General features: G+C 35.9%; 1 protein-coding gene across 2 annotated transcripts in view; it reads right to left on the bottom strand.

Annotated features, from left to right (window-relative positions):
- MINPP1 (multiple inositol-polyphosphate phosphatase 1) overlaps positions 1-17,604 on the bottom strand; it is a 32,277-nt gene that overhangs the window by 12,579 nt on the left and 2,094 nt on the right. Inside the window, exons 2-4 of one of the 2 annotated variants that reach the window (XM_066242328.1) lie at positions 15,560-15,757; positions 13,860-13,957; positions 9,401-9,534 (exon numbers count right to left, since the gene is read on the bottom strand). In XM_066242328.1, the coding sequence (XP_066098425.1) occupies positions 9,401-9,534; positions 13,860-13,957; positions 15,560-15,757 (430 nt within the window). The remainder of the gene's footprint in view (positions 1-9,400; positions 9,535-13,859; positions 13,958-15,559; positions 15,758-17,604) is intronic. The other variant, XM_066242329.1, reaches the window with a different exon arrangement.

The raw sequence follows: 17,604 nt of genomic DNA on the forward strand, positions 1-17,604 counted from the left end.
AATAAATTAAGATGCTCAGTATCACTAGTGTTAGGGAAACACAGACTAAAACTCTATGAAGTACTATTAAACACCCATTATAATGGATAAAATTAAGAAGACTTATTATACCAAATATTGATTAGGATGAAGAATAACTGGAACTCTCATATACTGTATTGGTAGGAAGAGTTGGGCAGTTCCTTAAACAGTTAAACATATACCTACATATGACTCAGCTATTCCATCTCTTTAGGTATTATCCAAGAGAAATAATATGCGTATGTCCATATAAAAGACCACAAATGTTCACAGCAGCTTTAGTTGTAATAGCCACAAACTAGAAAAAACCAAATGTCCATAAGGAAAGAGGAAAACAAATTATGGTGTATTCATAGAAACAAAACTACTCAGCCTTAAAAAGAAATGAACTACTGCTACCCACAGTAACTTGGGTAAATCTCATAGCCACTAAGCTGAGTAAAAAAAGCCAAACCAAAAAGATGTACATAGTATATGGTTCCACTATATAAAATTCTAGAAAATACAAATTAATTTATAGTGTAAGAAAGCAGATCAGTGCCCACGGTTGGAATGAGAAGTAGATTACAAAGATCCACAGAGAAATTTTTGCACGTGACTGGTATTTCATTATCTTAATCGTGGTAACAATTTCATGGGTATATACATATATAAAAACTCACCAAATATGTGCTGATTATATTAGCTATACCACAATAAAGTTGTTTTAAAAAAAAATTAAAACAAGTATTAAGGGCTGATCTTCTGAGGTTAGTGAAAGGAAGTCTTTAGTAAACAATCTCAAAAACTCCTCCCTTCCATAAAGCCTTTACCAAACCTCATAGTTCAAATTAATTCTTCTTCAGCACTTTTTTGTTTTAGTGCTGTTTTACAAATATCCTCCAAACTAGACATGAGTTCTTTGTGACAATAATTTAAGTGCATTCACCTTTTGCATACTCTTTATTGCCTGTATAAACTGTGTTGGAGTGGAAGAAGAGTAACACCGAAATCAGGTAAACACTTAGGAAGCAGGTGCTAAACTCTGAGTGAGAGAAGCTACTAGCTAGTAGTGTGAGTTGAGGTGAGCAGTGGGGGTGAAGAAAAGTGAAAGGAATTGGTATAAAACTGAAAGCCAAACAAAAAGAACATAATATGATGCATAGATGTATTATAGAAGAGGGAGACAGGTTTGTGGACTGGATGCCTGGGAGGATGGTGGCACTGACTAAAATAAGAACTACAGAAGAAAAAGGACTGTGGATGTTCCTTCAATACAGACTGAGCACCAACTGCATCTCTCTCACTTGTTTGTAGGCACTGAGGAGAGATCAGTGAAATAAAGTTCCAGGCATCACCAGACAGTCTGCTGAGAGTCAAAAAGTGTCTTTCCAGAAGGCACCTGGACGTCTGAGTCTGAATTCAGAATACAAAGACTAGTTATATGTATTTTACCTCATTTAGCCAATATCTTTCAGTAACTAGTACTAAAAGAGACTCCTGGTACACTGAGTTAAAATTCCAAAGGACAATGACTTCAGAAACTTAGCAAAAAAACAAAAAACAAAACAAACAAGAATAGGTTCTGAGGGCTTAGAATCTGCATACATTTCAAGAGACATTGATAAGAGTGTGGTGGTTACGGGGGGGAGGGGGGAATGGGAGAGGGATAGGGGGTGGGAGGGGCACAAAGAAAACAAGATAGAAGGTGACAGAGGACAATCTGACTTTGGGTGGTGGGTATGCAACATAATTGAACGACAAGATAACCTGGACTTGTTATCTTTGAATATATGTATCCTGATTTATTGATGTCACCCCATTAAAAAAATAAAATTATAAAATAAAAAAAAAAAAAAAAAAAAAAGAATCTGCATACATTTTAAAGAACTTTAAAAGACAAAACTCTCCCATTACAATGGGAGAACCAAAATAACCATCTATTTCAATGCTGCCATCTTATGTTAAAATATGGAACTACACAACTTTGAAAAGCCATACCCTTTTTCCATGAAATCTGAAAATACCAGAGATTTGAGAGTCAGTGAAAAGGTAGAAAAAGGATAATGAGAGTTATTTACTAACAACAGATATTTATAGCAATTAATTTTGATGTCTAAGAGTATCCCTCACAAAACAGAAGATCTCATGAGGAAAGCAGTTACATTCCAGAACATAAACTTTACTTTAAAAAAGCAGGATAAAAATATCTTATAGAGATAATGGGGAAGAAAAGAACAAAATTCAAATTTCATTTCTTCATTAAATTCATTCTACTTTTCTAATCACAGCTGCTTAACTAGCAATAGCTGGTTAAATAGCAAATTTACTGGCTTAAACTTGAATTATTTCACAATTTTACACAAACAGTTACACCATGACCCATGGCTTTCATACACATTTCTATTTTCTCTAGACTGTAAGAGTCACAAGTGCCATGACTTTGTCTTACTCATCACTGTATCAAGTTCCTAAAACACTGCCTGACATGTATTATAATACGGTGTTTAAAATACTGTTGAATGAATCTTTTCTAATTCACAATAAAGGATCAATCATTCAAAAGACTTTCTCCATTTTGCCAATGAAAAGGAAATTAGTTTAATAAATAAGCTCAAGACCATGAAAATTTTAAGAGAATATATCCTAAAAAGTACTTGTTTCTATTATGAATAGTTATTGTGGGGTGGTATGGATGTCTCAGTTTAGCCTGGCCAGGGAGCTCAGTTAGAGTGACATCTCAATATGCCAAGGTTGCAGATTCAATCCCCAGTCAGGCCATATACAAGAATCAACCAATGAATGCATGAATAAGCAAAACAACACCTACCCCACCTCTCTCTCTCTCTAAAATCAATCAATAAAAAAAGAATATGTTTTAGCCAAGAACTCTCATATCCAAAGCAATACCATATTTGTATATCATATTATACTAAGTGCTTTGGCACTTGATTATCACAACAACCTGTGAGTCAGGAGAGAGATTCCCCTTTTTATTTTTTTTAGTTTTTTTGAATGTTTCTTTTATTGATTTTTTTGAGAGAGGGAAATGGGGGGGGGGGAGAGACATCAATCTGTTCCTGTATATGCCCTGACCAGAGATCAAATCAGCAACCTGTGTTCTTCAGGATGATCTAACCAACTGCGGTATCCAGCCAGGGTGAAAAATTCCCCGTTTCAGAAGAGAGGAATCTGGCCTGACCAGGCACCGGTACAGTGGATAGAACGTCGGACTGAGACACTGAGGACCCAGTGTCAAAACCCCAAAGTGGCCAGTTTGAGCACTGGCTTGAGCGCGGGCTCACCAGCTTGAGCATGGGATCACAGACATGACCCCATGATTGCTGGCGTAAGGTTACTGGATTGAAGCCCAAAGTTGCTGGCTTGAGCAAGGGGTCACTTGCTCTGCTGTAACCCCCCTCCCCCAGTCAAGGCACATATGAGAAAACAATCAATGAACAAACAACCAAAGTGCCACATCTAAGAGTTGATGCTTCTCATCTCTCTCCCTTCCTGTCTGTCCCTGTCCCTCCATATTTCTCTCTCTCATTAAAAAAAAAAAAAAAGTGAAGAATCTGCAGGATCAATAAAATAGAACTAGGACTGAACCCAAATCTAAGCATCTGCCAACCACATCATGCTGCCTCTGTATTCCTGCATCTGATTTCACAAGCCATGTATGAAAATTAGTCTACTGTTAGCTTCTAAGTATATAAAAGCACAATCAGTTACTACCTAACATAATGACTTCATCAGGTGCATTTCCCCTCTGTATTTCACTATGGGTGTCATAAGCAAATGATAAGAAAATAAAGTGAAAACTGAAGTTTAATTTTAAGATTAAAACAAATCAATCTGCCCAACAGGTGATCTAAATTACTATAAACAGGCTAAGCTCAACTTAGTTTCATCTTCAGATCACATCCAGGAACTAGTGCACATCAGGGACCACCTGCACAGTACAGTTTTAATATTCTTTAACAATACTTGATAGTCAAAATTAATGACTTCCTAGAAATTCCATTCCTGGGCATATATCCAAGAAAGTGAAAACATGCTCGCACAAAAATCTGTATGCAAATAAATGTTCACAGTAGCATTACTCACAACAGCCAAAAAATGGATATAACCCAAATGTCTGTCAATTAATGAATGAATGACAAAATATATATATTCATACAATGAAATATTATTCAGCCATTAAAAAGAATGAAATATTGATACATGCTACAAGACAGAGGAACCTTGAAAACATTATGCTAAGTCGAAGAAGCCAATCACAAAGACATTATATGATTCCATTTGCATGTAATGTCCAGAAAAGGCCAATCCATAGAGAACAAAGTAGATTAGTCACGGCCTACTGCTGAAAGGGCTTAGAATAAGTAGGAGGGACTGCCAATGGGCACGGGGTTTCTTTTCAGGTAATGAAAATGTTCTAAAATTAAATAGTAGTGATGGTTGCACAAAGTGAATATACTAAAACCATCGGATTATACACTTTAAATGATTAAACTATATGGTATATCAGCTATTTCTCAAACTGTTTTTAAAAAATAATTCTGGTATGGAATTTTGATAGTGGGGAAGGCTATGTATATGTGGGGTAAGGGGATATATTAGTTATCTTTTACCCCCCACTCAATTTTATTGTAAAACTAAAAGTGCTCTAAAAAATACAGTCTACTTTTTAAAAAAACAATGGCTTTATGGGACAAGAGTCCTAATTTCTTTTAATTCAATTACTTTCCAATATATTTTATATAGGGAAGTGAGCTAATAATTTTAAAACATTTTTAACAGCTACATATCATAAGCATTTTGGGGTTATCTTATAAAAAACCCTGATTCCATTTTACTAAATCAGTAAATTCTTTAAGAATTATTTCCATTTTTACCATAACATTATTTCATTCTTTTCTTTTGCCCCTTTTCCTTCCATTAAATACCCATAGTTTTCAAATATTTATTCACAAATAATATAACTACCATGAAATTCATATTTTAATTGTTAAGTTAGATGAATTTTAGTAAATACAACAGCTGTGGAAGTAACCTTTACAAGCCAGTTTGGGAACACTTCTATCACCCTAAAAAATTCCCTTGGACCCCCTTTCCCAGAAACTTAAATAAACAGAATCATTCAATATATAATATTATGTCAGTTTTCAGAATAATGTTTTCAAAGTCACAAAGTCAGTCATTTTGTTGCATCTACCAGCAGTTCATTCTTTTTCACTGCTGAGTAATTTATATGGAATACTACATTGTGTATATGCATTTATCAGTTGATGGTCACTTGAACTGTTTACTGTTTTTTAGCTATTATGACTAATACTGCTATAAACATTCACACAGAAGTGTGTATAGACTTTGCACTTCTTTTGGGTACTTAGGACTGGATTTGCTAAATCATATAGTAGACATGTTAAACTTTTTAAGCTGCTGTCAAACTTTTCCAAAGTTGCTGTACAATTTAAATTCCCAGCAAAAATGTATGAGGTTTCCAGTTTCCCCAAATCTCATCCACACTTAGGACAAACCTTTCTTTAAATTTCAGCCAGTCTATAATAAAACCACCCAGTCTTTTCTTCCTGTGTTTCTCTTTGACTCTCACACTACCACACTTGCAACATTTTTGACACTTCTGATCACCAACTGTCTGGAACATTCCCTACACCAAGCAATTAGACTTCCCCCACTTCAGGTGCCAATTACAAGAAGTAGGTCTCCAGATTACTAACCAGGTTACTAACAACTTCTGCCCATTTTGGCTATAAATTGACAGTTCCTACAATCCCCTACCTTGGGTTCAACTCATTTGCTAGAGTGGCTCAAAGAACTGAGGAAACACTTACACTGTGCAGTTTATTATAAAAGAATATGATATAGGATACAGATGAACACCTAGATGGGAGATACACGTAAAATACGGTATGTGGGGAGGGGCACAATGCTTCCACACCCTCTCCAGGCATGCTGCTCTCTCAGCAACCCGGAATCGACCAGAATCCTGTACTGTTTAAATTTTTATGGCAGCTTCATCATGTAGCCATTCTTGATCACAAACTCTGTTTCCAGCACTTTTCCCTTCTCAAGAGAAAGGGGAGGCTGAAAATTCCAAGCTTCTAATCATGCCTTGGTCGTTCCTGCAGCCAGCCCTCACCCTGGAGCAGGGGTCCTCAAACTTTTTACACAGGGGGCCAGTTCACTGTCCCTCAGACCATTGGAGGGCCGGACTATAAAAAAAAACTATGAACAAATCCCTATGCACACTGCACATATCTTATTTTAAAGTAAAAAACAAAACGGGAACAAATACAATATTTAAAATAAAGAACAAGTAAATTTAAATCAACAAACTGACCAGTATTTCAATGGGAATTATGCTCCTCTCACTGACCACCAATGAAAGAGGTGCCCCTTCTGGAAGTGCGGTGGGGGCCAGACAAATGGCCTCAGGGGGCCGTATGCGGCCAGGCTATAGTTTGGAGACCCCTGCTCTGGAGTCATCCATTCAGGAGCTCACCCAGAATTGCCTTATTAGAACAAAAGACAGTAAGTCCTATTACTCAGGAAACTACAAATTTCAAGATGCCTATGTCAGGATTCCAGGGCAAAAATCAATATATATTTTCCTATTATTTCACAGCCAGTTTAGAGGGTATAATACTGACATTTCACTGTGGTTTTACTACCTAATGATGTTGAGCATCATTTCATGTTCTTATTTGCTGTCCATACATTTTCTTTAGTAAATTGTTCAAATCTTTTGCTCTTTTTTAAAATTGTAACATCTCTTTATTAGTTAGATGTAACTTCTCTGTATGCCCTGGATTAAAATCCTTAATCTCTCTCTCTCTCTCTCTCTTTCTCTCTTACATACACCACACACACACACATCTAGCAAATTTTTCTCCAAGTTTTTTACTTGTGTTTTCATTTTCCAAATAGTGCCTTTTGAAGCACAAAGGTTTTTATTTTCTTTCCCTTTTTTTAAGGTAAAAGGAGGGGAGATAGTAAGGCAGTTTCCCAAATGCACCCTGACTGAGATCCACCTAGCAACCCTGTATGGGGCCAATGCTCGAGTACCGAGCTACTTTTACTGCCCGAGGCTAATGTGTGCCAACAGAGCTATCCTCAGCACCCAGGGCCATGTTTGAACCAATCGAGATGTGGGAGCGGAAGAGATAGAGAAGGGAGAGAGGAAGCAGGGAGAAGCAGATGGACCTGGGACATCCATACACAGGTTGATGCTCTATATACTACTGAGCAAGCCACTGGCCAGGGCCAAGATTTTTCATTTTGATGAAGTCCATTTTATCAATTTTTTAATAGATCTTGCTTTTGCTGTTGCATCTAAGAAATTTTTGCCTAATCCAAGATCATAAAGATTTAATACTACATTTTGTTTTAAGAGTTTCACAGGTTTTTTTAGCTCATATTTAGGTCATTGCTCCTATACTTCTTCCAGAAGTTTTCCAATTTTACACTTTACATTTAAATCTATGATCCCTTCTTGTATAAAGTATGCAGTAGGATCTATTTGTAATTTTCTAACATAAGGATATCCAATTGTTTCAGCACAATTTGTTGAAAAGACTACCTTTTTCTCCAATGCATTTATTTTGGGTATCTTTGTCAAAAATTGACTTGTAAGGCCTGACCAGGCGGTGGTGCAGTGGATAGAGCATCGGACTGGGATGCAGAGGACCCAGGTTCGAGACCCCGAGGTCGCCAGTTTGAGTGCAGGCTCACCTGGTTTGAGCAAAGCTCACCAGCTTGGACTCAAGGTCGCTGGTTCGAGCAAGGGGTTACTCGGTCTGCTGAAGGTCCATGGTCAAGGCACATAGAGAAAGCAATCAATGAACAACTAAGGTGTCACAACGAAAAACTGATGATTGATGCTTATCTCTCTCTCTGTTCCTGTCTGTCTGTCTGTCCCTATCTCTCTCTCTCTCTGTCTCAGTAAAAAAAAATGACTTGTAAGTTTATTTCTTGTCTATATCCTAGACCATTGATCTGTTTTTCTATGGCTACTGTTTTATAATAAGTTTTGAGTCAAGTATTTATAAGTTGTTTTGTTGTTTTTATTTCAAAATTGCTTTAGCTCTTCTCAGTCCTTTGCATTTCTCTATCATTTGAGAATAAGCTTCTCAATTTCTACAGAGACCTATTGGATGGTGACACAGATTGCATTCAGTCTATAGACAATCAATTTGAGTTGTCCAGACCATAATGAAAGTATATCTCTACATTTATTTGGGTCATATTTAATTTTTCTCTGTGATGTTTTATAGTTTACAGTATACAGAAATATGCTTATTTTAAAACATCAATATAAACTTTTTATACAAGCTTTAAGTCTGGTATCAAATTATAATTGCAAACCTTGAAAAAGTTAATTAAGAATCTTTCTGACACAATTTTAAGTTTGCCACACCTCACATTCAACAATGGGATGAACAATGAACAGAGAGTAAAGATCTGTTGTCTCATAAAGTCTAAGAGGTTTAAACCATTCATAAAACTAACTAGAAAAGAAGTAATGCCTATCTCAAAAACAGAACTTGCCTTGACTTATTTGCCCACAAAACTGGCAGCAGAAAACACCATCTCCAACTGTGAATATATAATTTTTCATGGAAGCATACTTGTCAAGTAAAACGGCGTTTAGATTCTATCAAAGGTTCAAATTATTATTTTAAAAAAAAAACACCTTGAAAAGTATGAACGTTAAAAAAGGCTTTTCAATGAGAAGCTCTCATTTAAAATAAAAACGTTTGACCAGAACGTTTATTATACATACCAGAAGGCCATGTATAATTACACGATTTATAATAGTAAGAAACACAAACTACCCAAATGCCCACTGACAAGAAAAGATGGTATAAATTGTGGTATTTATTTTACTGAATATTGCACATTACTGAATACTCTATTGCAGCAAAAATGAATAAACTGTAATATGTGCAACAACATGAAGAGTATTATACTGGTAAATGTAACACTGAGGGGGGAAGTGCGTCCCAGAAGACAACAGCATATGACTCTAGGAAAAACTACATTTATTGTTTAGGCACACATACATTCATAACAAAAACTGTCTTTAAAGAGGCAAAAAAATGATATACACTAAATCAGAATGTAGTTACAGTAGATAGAAATAAAAATATAAATTAATACTGTTCTAGTTCTGAGGTAGAATGGAGGGTTTATATATATATATATTTTACTACTTACATATGTCATTTAATTCTTTTGTAAAAATAATTATTACATAAAATATTTTTAAAAACATAAACAAAATCTAATTTTTTAAAATCACCAATTATAAAACCTTTTGCTTACCTGGGTACTCAGAATACACACCAAAAAAAATATTTTTAAGTATTTTTACCTCTTTTTCTGTTCAACTGCTTTGTCCAAGTGCTGAAAGATATCCTGAAACAAGGTGCAGCTGGATCGACTATTAATAGCATACCCATATCCTCTTTTCCAATATTGTTTCAGATCATTTAAATATTCTAATACCTAAAAATAAAAATTTCAAAAATCATTACTATTATAATTTTTATATTTTTTTGTATTTTTTCTGAAGTGAGAAGTGGGGAGGCAGAGAGAGACAGACTCCCGCATGCGCCCAACTGGGATCCACCCAGCATGCCCACCAGGGGGCGATGCTCTGCCCATCTGGGGCGTTGCTCTGTTGCAACCAGAGCCATTCTAGTGCCTGAGGTGGAGGCCATGGAGCCACCCTCAGCACCTGGGCCAACTTTGCTCCAATGGAGCCTTGGCTGCAGGAGGGGAAAAGAAGGACAGAGAAAAAGGAGAGAGGGAAGGATGGAGAAGCAGATGGGCGCTTCCTCTGTGTGTCCTGACTGGGAATCGAACCTAGGGTTTCTACATGCCCAGCCAATACTCTACCACTGAGCCAAATGGCCAGGGCACTATTACATTTTTATTCATGTAACAGATTCCCTAATTTACAGTTGCCATTTCCAGTCTTTACTGATTACACCCAAAGATCAATAACACAGAGATATATGTTGATACACATATTCAAATTGTAGGCATGTAGAGGACGGCACGCAAAAGCAAGTTAGCAGTCACAGCCAAAAATCCAGCATCTATGACAGTTCAGAACAGTGGGTATTAGAGATATGTGCTCACCTCTCCTTTCTTCTAAAACTATATTAAAGCAACAGCAAAGATATATACAGAAAAAAGATATACCTGGAAGAATATTCATTACAGCATAGACAGATCTCAACAGTAGATCAGAAATATTTAAGAATTTTATGAAGATAGAAACCAGAAAGAAAACGAGTTACTTTGGTTCAGGTATCAGTTTGGCAAAAATAAAATGAATAAAAGTAAACCAACAGTTTGGAAAATTGTTGCTGCTGAAAGAATGTATATTTGTGCAGATACTGTAAAAGGCAAATTGACAAAATTCTTAAAAACATACATCTCTAAGGCCCATTTAATTCCATTTCTAAAAAGTAATATTCACAGGGGAACACAAATAATGCACAAGAATGTCTTACAGCAGCACTGCTTACAGGAGTCAAAAAACCCTATTAATAGGTAGATGCTTAAATAAACTACAGTATATACATACCACAAAATACTATGTAGTTATTAAAAATTCTACATTGTAGATCTACAAGTGCTGACATGGAAGCTCTTTAAGATACACTGCTGAGTGAGAAGAGCAAGTTAAAAGTAATAAAAACAGTAAAGTGACCATTTGTTGCCAAAATACACACAGACACTACAATGTTTACATTTCTGAGAATGATATAGATTATAAATAGCACCACCAAAAAAGTACACATCAAACTGACAGCAATTAATCTCTGTGGAGCAGTCTTAATTGGAGTTGGCTATTGAGGTAGCCTTATCTGAATGTTAAACTTTGTACTCAAGTATCATTTGATCATATAAACACCAAAGACAGAGAACTGAAACCTGCAACACAAAGAGAGGTACATGAGAAGCGTTTGTGGTAGTTATGAGCTGTTCCTCTCAAAAGAGCCTCTAGGGAAACAAAGTTCAAGCCCTAAATTTAAGAGCAAGAGTGTGTCAGTGCCGTATCACCAAAACAAAACTAAATATATAAAGAGGCAACTAAATGAAGAAGTTAGCAAAAAGTCAAGGTAAACATTTTTAAAAAGTAAAAACTATCCAAGAAATAAAAAATGGTATCAGAAATGAAAAAGGAACTATAACTAGAGATTTTCCGCACATTATTAAAATTTGATATAAAAAGACTTGAAAATGTAAATGAAATGGGTGGTTTTCTAGAGAAATGTAAGTTATCCAAACTGACTATACAAAATAGAGCCAAACATCTAGCTGAAAGGTATTAGGCATAGTTGGTTTTAACCATGAATTCTTCCAAACCTTCCAGGAAGTTAGTTTCTAATATTTAAATTATTCCAGAACATGGGAAAAGATCAAGAGTTTCTCGACTCATTTTAGGACACTAATCTAATTTCAGAAGCTAAGCAGGGTTGGGCCTGGTTAGTCTGTGGATGGGAGATTAACAGAGCCTATTACCAAAACCGGACAGAAAAGCCCAAAGAAACAGGGTGAGGAGAGGAAATTCAGACCACTGCATTGCAAGATAGCATCTGATGCTCTCACCAACGAAACTCCAACTGTGATTTCTAGTCCTTGTTACAAACAAAAATTTCCCCTTGAATGTCTAACTCTCTGAAGGGAGAGGAGCAGGGCTAGGCCAGTAATATCACTCACAAATGACAGCAACTGCCACTGACGAACCACACGATAAACATGACTCAATGAATTTAAAATAAAACATTACCAAATAAAATTTAACAGTATATTAAAAGAATGTATGATGGGCCATGTCTTTCTGACATAAACAACCAGAAAATGGAACAAAATAGCCCCAGACTGAAAATAACCTAAACAAAACCTAAATGTCTACCAACAAGATAATGGATTTAAAAACTAATAATTCATACAACAGAATACTACATAGCAATGAAAGTAAGTGAACTAGAACTATGCACTGCATAACATTTTAAAGTCAGCACAGACTATATATACATCGTGATCCCCTAAGATTTATAATGAAACCTTTCTACCACCTGGTGACATTATAGCCATTGCAACATCAGAGCCAATACACTGCTCACATGTTTATGGTCATGCTGGTGTAAACAAACCTACTGTGTTGCCAGTCATATAAATGTGCACAGCACATTCAATTGTGTGCAGCACATAACACTTGATAATAATAAACAACTATCCTACTGGCTTATATATTCAATTTACTTTTTAATCATTAGAGTGTACTCTAGTTCCAAAAAAAAGTTTGCTATAAAACAGTATGCTGTTACACTGGCAGCAACCTCATATATCTCATGTTTGTTTACACATCTCTTGACTGCACCATTTTCTCTTGTGCTTGATTGACCTTGGGGTTGTCTTCTGCAAGAACATGCTGTGCACGCTCAGAGCCTAGGAGCAATAGGCTACACCATGTAGCCTAAGTGTGTAGTTGGTTATATTATCTAGGTTTGTGTAAGTGTACTCTATGATGTTCGTACAACATCGGAATCACCTAATGATGCATGTCTCAGAACATGTCCGCATCATTAAGCGGCAGATGATTGTGAGGTACATGCAGCAGCATTGTGGGTAGTATTAAAAACATAATATTGAAGAAAACAAAACAAAACATAATGTTGAAAAAAAACTAGACACACAAAAAATACATGTTGAGTATATTAAGTATATTAGATATATAAATTATGTTATATAAAGTTTAAGAATATAATTTTTTTGAAACAATAAATTAGCAAACTAATGTAATAAACTAATGTAACAAAGAAAACTGTGAAAGCACTAATATACAAATAAGTAATAAGGGAAAAATAATTTCAGAAAGATGAAAAAGATCTTTTTTTAAACCCTGAGATAAATTGGCCAAACTCTACAAGTAACTCTTGACAACCCAGCTTTGGGTGACTTTTATAAGGAAATATTATATACCAAAACTGACTCCTGAAGACAGGAAGTCTAGATTCACTCTAGATATAGTAAAAGATAGGTACAAAGTTGCAAAAAGCTATCCCACAGAAAAGTAACTAGTGAGTCATTTCTTCTGTAAAGACTGATCTACCATTAGGTCAACTTCTTCCTCAATTTCTAGCATCCCAGAACTGACCAGAATTTGCCTCCCTCAAAGTCACCAGAGGCCTGTCCGTCCTTCTCTTTCTAGAATCTAAAAGTCTATAAAGTCTACAAAGGCATATGAAATATGAAGTGAGCAGACAGTAATTGTAGATAAATTACTGCCGTCACCAGGTAGAACAGAACTCAATCATGAAAACTGTTGAAAAATTCTAATTATATTAGCTCTATAATCCTTTCCAACAATAAAATCCAATGTTGGGTTAAACAGGAATTCAACTGGGTGGACCTAGGAATCAAATCACAGTGGAAGAATGTTTTCCAGAGTAGGTGGGTCCTATCTGAACAAGCAACCTCTCTTCAGCTAAGAAAAATTATGGGTTAGTCAAAGACAGTTAATGTTCCCTACAATACTTATTTTTTGAGAAGCTACTTCAGCCTGACCAGGAAGGCATATATGAGAAAGCAATCAATGAACAACTAAGGTGTCTCAACGAAAAACTGATGATTGATGCTTCTCATCTCTCTCCGTTCCTGTCTGTCTGTCCCTAGCTATCCCTCTCTCTGACTCTCCCTCTGTCTCTGTAAATAAATAAATAAAAACTCTTAAAAAAAAAAAAGAGAAGCTACTTCAAGTAATAACAAAAATCATGCAAAAAATGCAAAGAAACTGCAAAATTAATACTTACTTTTGCATCATCTGTGTCAAAAACATCACACCAAGGAGATTTAACACCTTTAATTGCCAGGTCAAATGAACAGGTAAAAAAAGCTACCTGAATTAAATCTGGGGGGGGAAAAAGGTAAAATTTGTGAGTTACTATTTGCTGCAATTTTCCAAATGCTAAATATCTATAAAACGCCATGTGCAATACAGCTGAAGAATCTGGGTAAAATTAGCTTTGTGAGGAGACTATTCAGTTGCTTCCCAACTATCAAAGAATTAAAACTTACTCTGTACAATCCAAAGGGGAGGATACTGGAACTGTCAGGAGAAACTATGAGGAGGTATAAATTTCAACTCAATGAGTAGTTAGGCTACACAAAGTAGCCTTTGTTAGTACCAAATTAGAATACTGCTTTCGCCTGACCGGGTGGTGGCACAGTGGAGAGAACTAAGTGGGATGCTGAGGACCCAGGTTCAAAACCCCAAGGTTGCCAGCTTGGTTTCATCTGGCTTGAACACAGGCTCACCAGCTTGAGCGAGGAGTCATAGACACGACCCCATGGTCACTGGCTTGAGCCCAAGGTGCTCCCTTGAGCCAATGGGTCACTGGCTCAGCTGAAGCCACCTCCTCCCCCAGGCACTATGACAAGTGATCAATAAACAAGCAAGTGACACAACTGTAACTTGTTGCCCCTCCCTCCTTCCCTCCTTCCTTCCTAAATATTAACCCAGTCAAGGGCAAGTGGTGACACTGCTAAAAAGAGAGAAAAGACATCAACTGCAGGGGAGAGGTTGCCTCCATTGCTTTTTCTTTAATCTCACTGGCTTCCCTCTTTTCCAAGGAAAATGAGGCAAAAAAAATGTCTAGGCATTTTCATTTTTTTTCTTGATCCTTATAAAGCATTCAGGCTCTGTGATTGACAGATTTCAGTCTACTTTTTCCCCCAACATCTCCTACTTATAGTCTTTTGGAAATTTATTCACAATATTATGAAATCTTTGTATGCATATTTGTCAACACCTGCTCTATGCATTATAAATTCCTAGAAAACAGAAATAAAACATAAGATTTCTAGGCAAACATATGCCCTCGTTTTCCACCTGCTTTCCCAGCCTAACTATTAATAATGTCACTTTCACCCTCAAAAGTGTCCTAGATAGCATGATAAATTACAGTCAGCTCATCATGGCAATACCTTATGACAGACACAACCTCTCACTTTTCTCAGCATCTTTAGGTTTAAAGCCTTAAAAAAAATAAAATCACACTACTTTGCCTCTTACTTTCTAAAACTTATCTCTTAAAAACATTAGCACATACTTCTGACTTTCTTCAAAAGTTAAATTTATAAGCCTTTCAATCTGTGTCACTTTATGAGAAGGTAACACAGAAAAGGTAATATTTGTTTTATAAAAAATGGTGAGAATTAAAGCTTTATATATACCTCTACCCTCAAAAAAATTGCAAGGATGTATGCCCTCTGGATATAGCAAGAATCTTGAACATTAATTTACATACACTTCAAAGAAGAATTTGAATCTAAAAATAGTAAACATGAGGCGTACTAGTTTCTTGATCTAGAACATATTATTTTTTACCGTAAAATCAACTGTGGGCCTTTAGAAGGAATAACTTTATGATTGCACTATTTTTTCATTTTCAAAGTTAAAACAACATTTAAATTATTTCAGAATTCAAATGAAAGATAACAGGCACATTACCTGCATTTAAATTGTTGACTGGCACTTGTAAAATAGCTGCAACTTTTTTTAAGACTTTCTGCATTTCTGGTCCAGTTTTGAAGGCTTCTACATGATAAAGAGCTGTATTATTACTTTCCACTTCAGTTGTAAACTTCTCACAATGATCAAAGAACCTCATTAGCTTATCATTAATTCTTGGAGGTCCACACTCCATGTCTGAAAGGGAAAATTTAAACATATTATATATCTACATACCCCCATATATATATATATATATATATTTCACATAAGTGACAATTTCAAATTATTGGAAATTTAGTTTCAAATGTGAAGAGAAACACTAAAAACCTATTTATTCATATTTGAAATAAGCACACCTTATTCAAGAAAGAGGAAGGTCAAAACGATTCCCCATTTGTGGTAATAATTTATGAGAGTATAAGCTAGAAAAGACTAAAGAAACAGAGAGTATCAAATATAAAATACAACGTGTTATAGCAATACCACACAATAAAATAAAGGTGACTGAAATTAATGTTTTCTTAAAGAAAGCAAAAACAATTAGACATAAAAGTCGTATAGCCTGACCAGGTGGTGGCGCAGTGGATAGAGCGTCGGACTGGGATGCAGAGGACCCAGGTTCGAGACCCCAAGGTCGCCAGCTTGAGCATGGGCTCATCTGGTTTGAGCAAAAGCTCACCAGCTTGGACCCAAGGTCGCTGGCTCCAGCAAGGGGTTGTTCGGTCCGCTGAAGGCCTACAGTCAAGGCACATATGAGAGGGCAGTCAATGAACAACTAAGGTGTTGCAACGCGCAATGAAAAACTAATGATTGATGCTTCTCATCTCTCTCTGTCCCTGTCTGACCGTCTCTCTGACTCACTCTTTGTCTCTGTAAAAAAAAAAAAGTCGTATAAAGTACAAAACTGTGTTATGTAAGTACTGTTTCTGTTAGGTACAGAAAATTTGAAAAACAAACTAAAAATTAGCAAAATTTCTGATTACACACAAAGTGAGAAATAATTCAACAGATAGAATGTTTTTCTACTCTAAGCCAAATTCTAAATAGAATATATTATTTCCCAAATAACTTTCTCAACCCTCTTTACTTTGGAAAAGACTGCTTGGGACAAAAACTACTGACAACAGCACAAACTCATTAACGCTTTTGTTTTCCACTGTGCTAGGAGCTTCTGATTTGGTCTGTTTTCTAACTGAAGCTCCCAGACAACTTCCCATTTAGAATTTAATAACATATTATTTTCCCAATTTGGCAACAAATGATATTGGAAAAGCATTCATAATCATGCTTAAACTATTGGGGTATCTTTCAAGTTTTTTCAGAGTTATATTCAAAACACACTGGCTTAAATCATCATATTCTTCAATAATTTACCATGAAAAGAACCCTGTTTCTGTACATAAAATCAGAAAATTAAATCTAGTCATACTGCTTTGCTTTAGATGTGTGTATGGAAAAAAAATATACATCTGTCTGTCTACATCCATTTCTGGAAACTCTGAAATGGATAATTCTGTCCATTTTAACTGCAAATTCAAAATATAATTTCCCAAGTGGATCTGGATCTTTGTATTATCTAATTACTGCTGCTCTTTAAACAGAAACAAAGGCCTTGTCCTGTTTCTGTAAGAATACAAAATCTAATTCTGTGTCCTCTCTCAAAAGCCCAGATGTACGTAACAGGCAAAACAATTGTCTCTAGACAATAATGAAGTATCTAGGCAAAGGGGTTTAATCTGACACCAAAAATGGTGAGGGGTGGGCTTATTTTAAACTATTCTGATCCCTGGCTTTGTACTTTGAGGCCAATGCCAATCCCCACAATGCCACCCAGGAGGTCCAATGGCCCTTTTTCTGGTATACACTATACAGGGTGGAGCAAAAGAGGTTTCCAGTTGTGAGTATACAGAAGAGTTTATTCTTGTATTATTTCCCATAACTGTAAATCTACTCTTGCCCCACCATGTACATGCTGTGTTATACTAATTCAATATTTTAACTTAACAGATTTGTGGGGAATTTTCACTCATATTAATAGAAAA

Source organism: Saccopteryx bilineata, chromosome 9 (genome assembly GCF_036850765.1).
Source record: "Saccopteryx bilineata isolate mSacBil1 chromosome 9, mSacBil1_pri_phased_curated, whole genome shotgun sequence".
NCBI lineage: Eukaryota > Metazoa > Chordata > Mammalia > Chiroptera > Emballonuridae > Saccopteryx > Saccopteryx bilineata.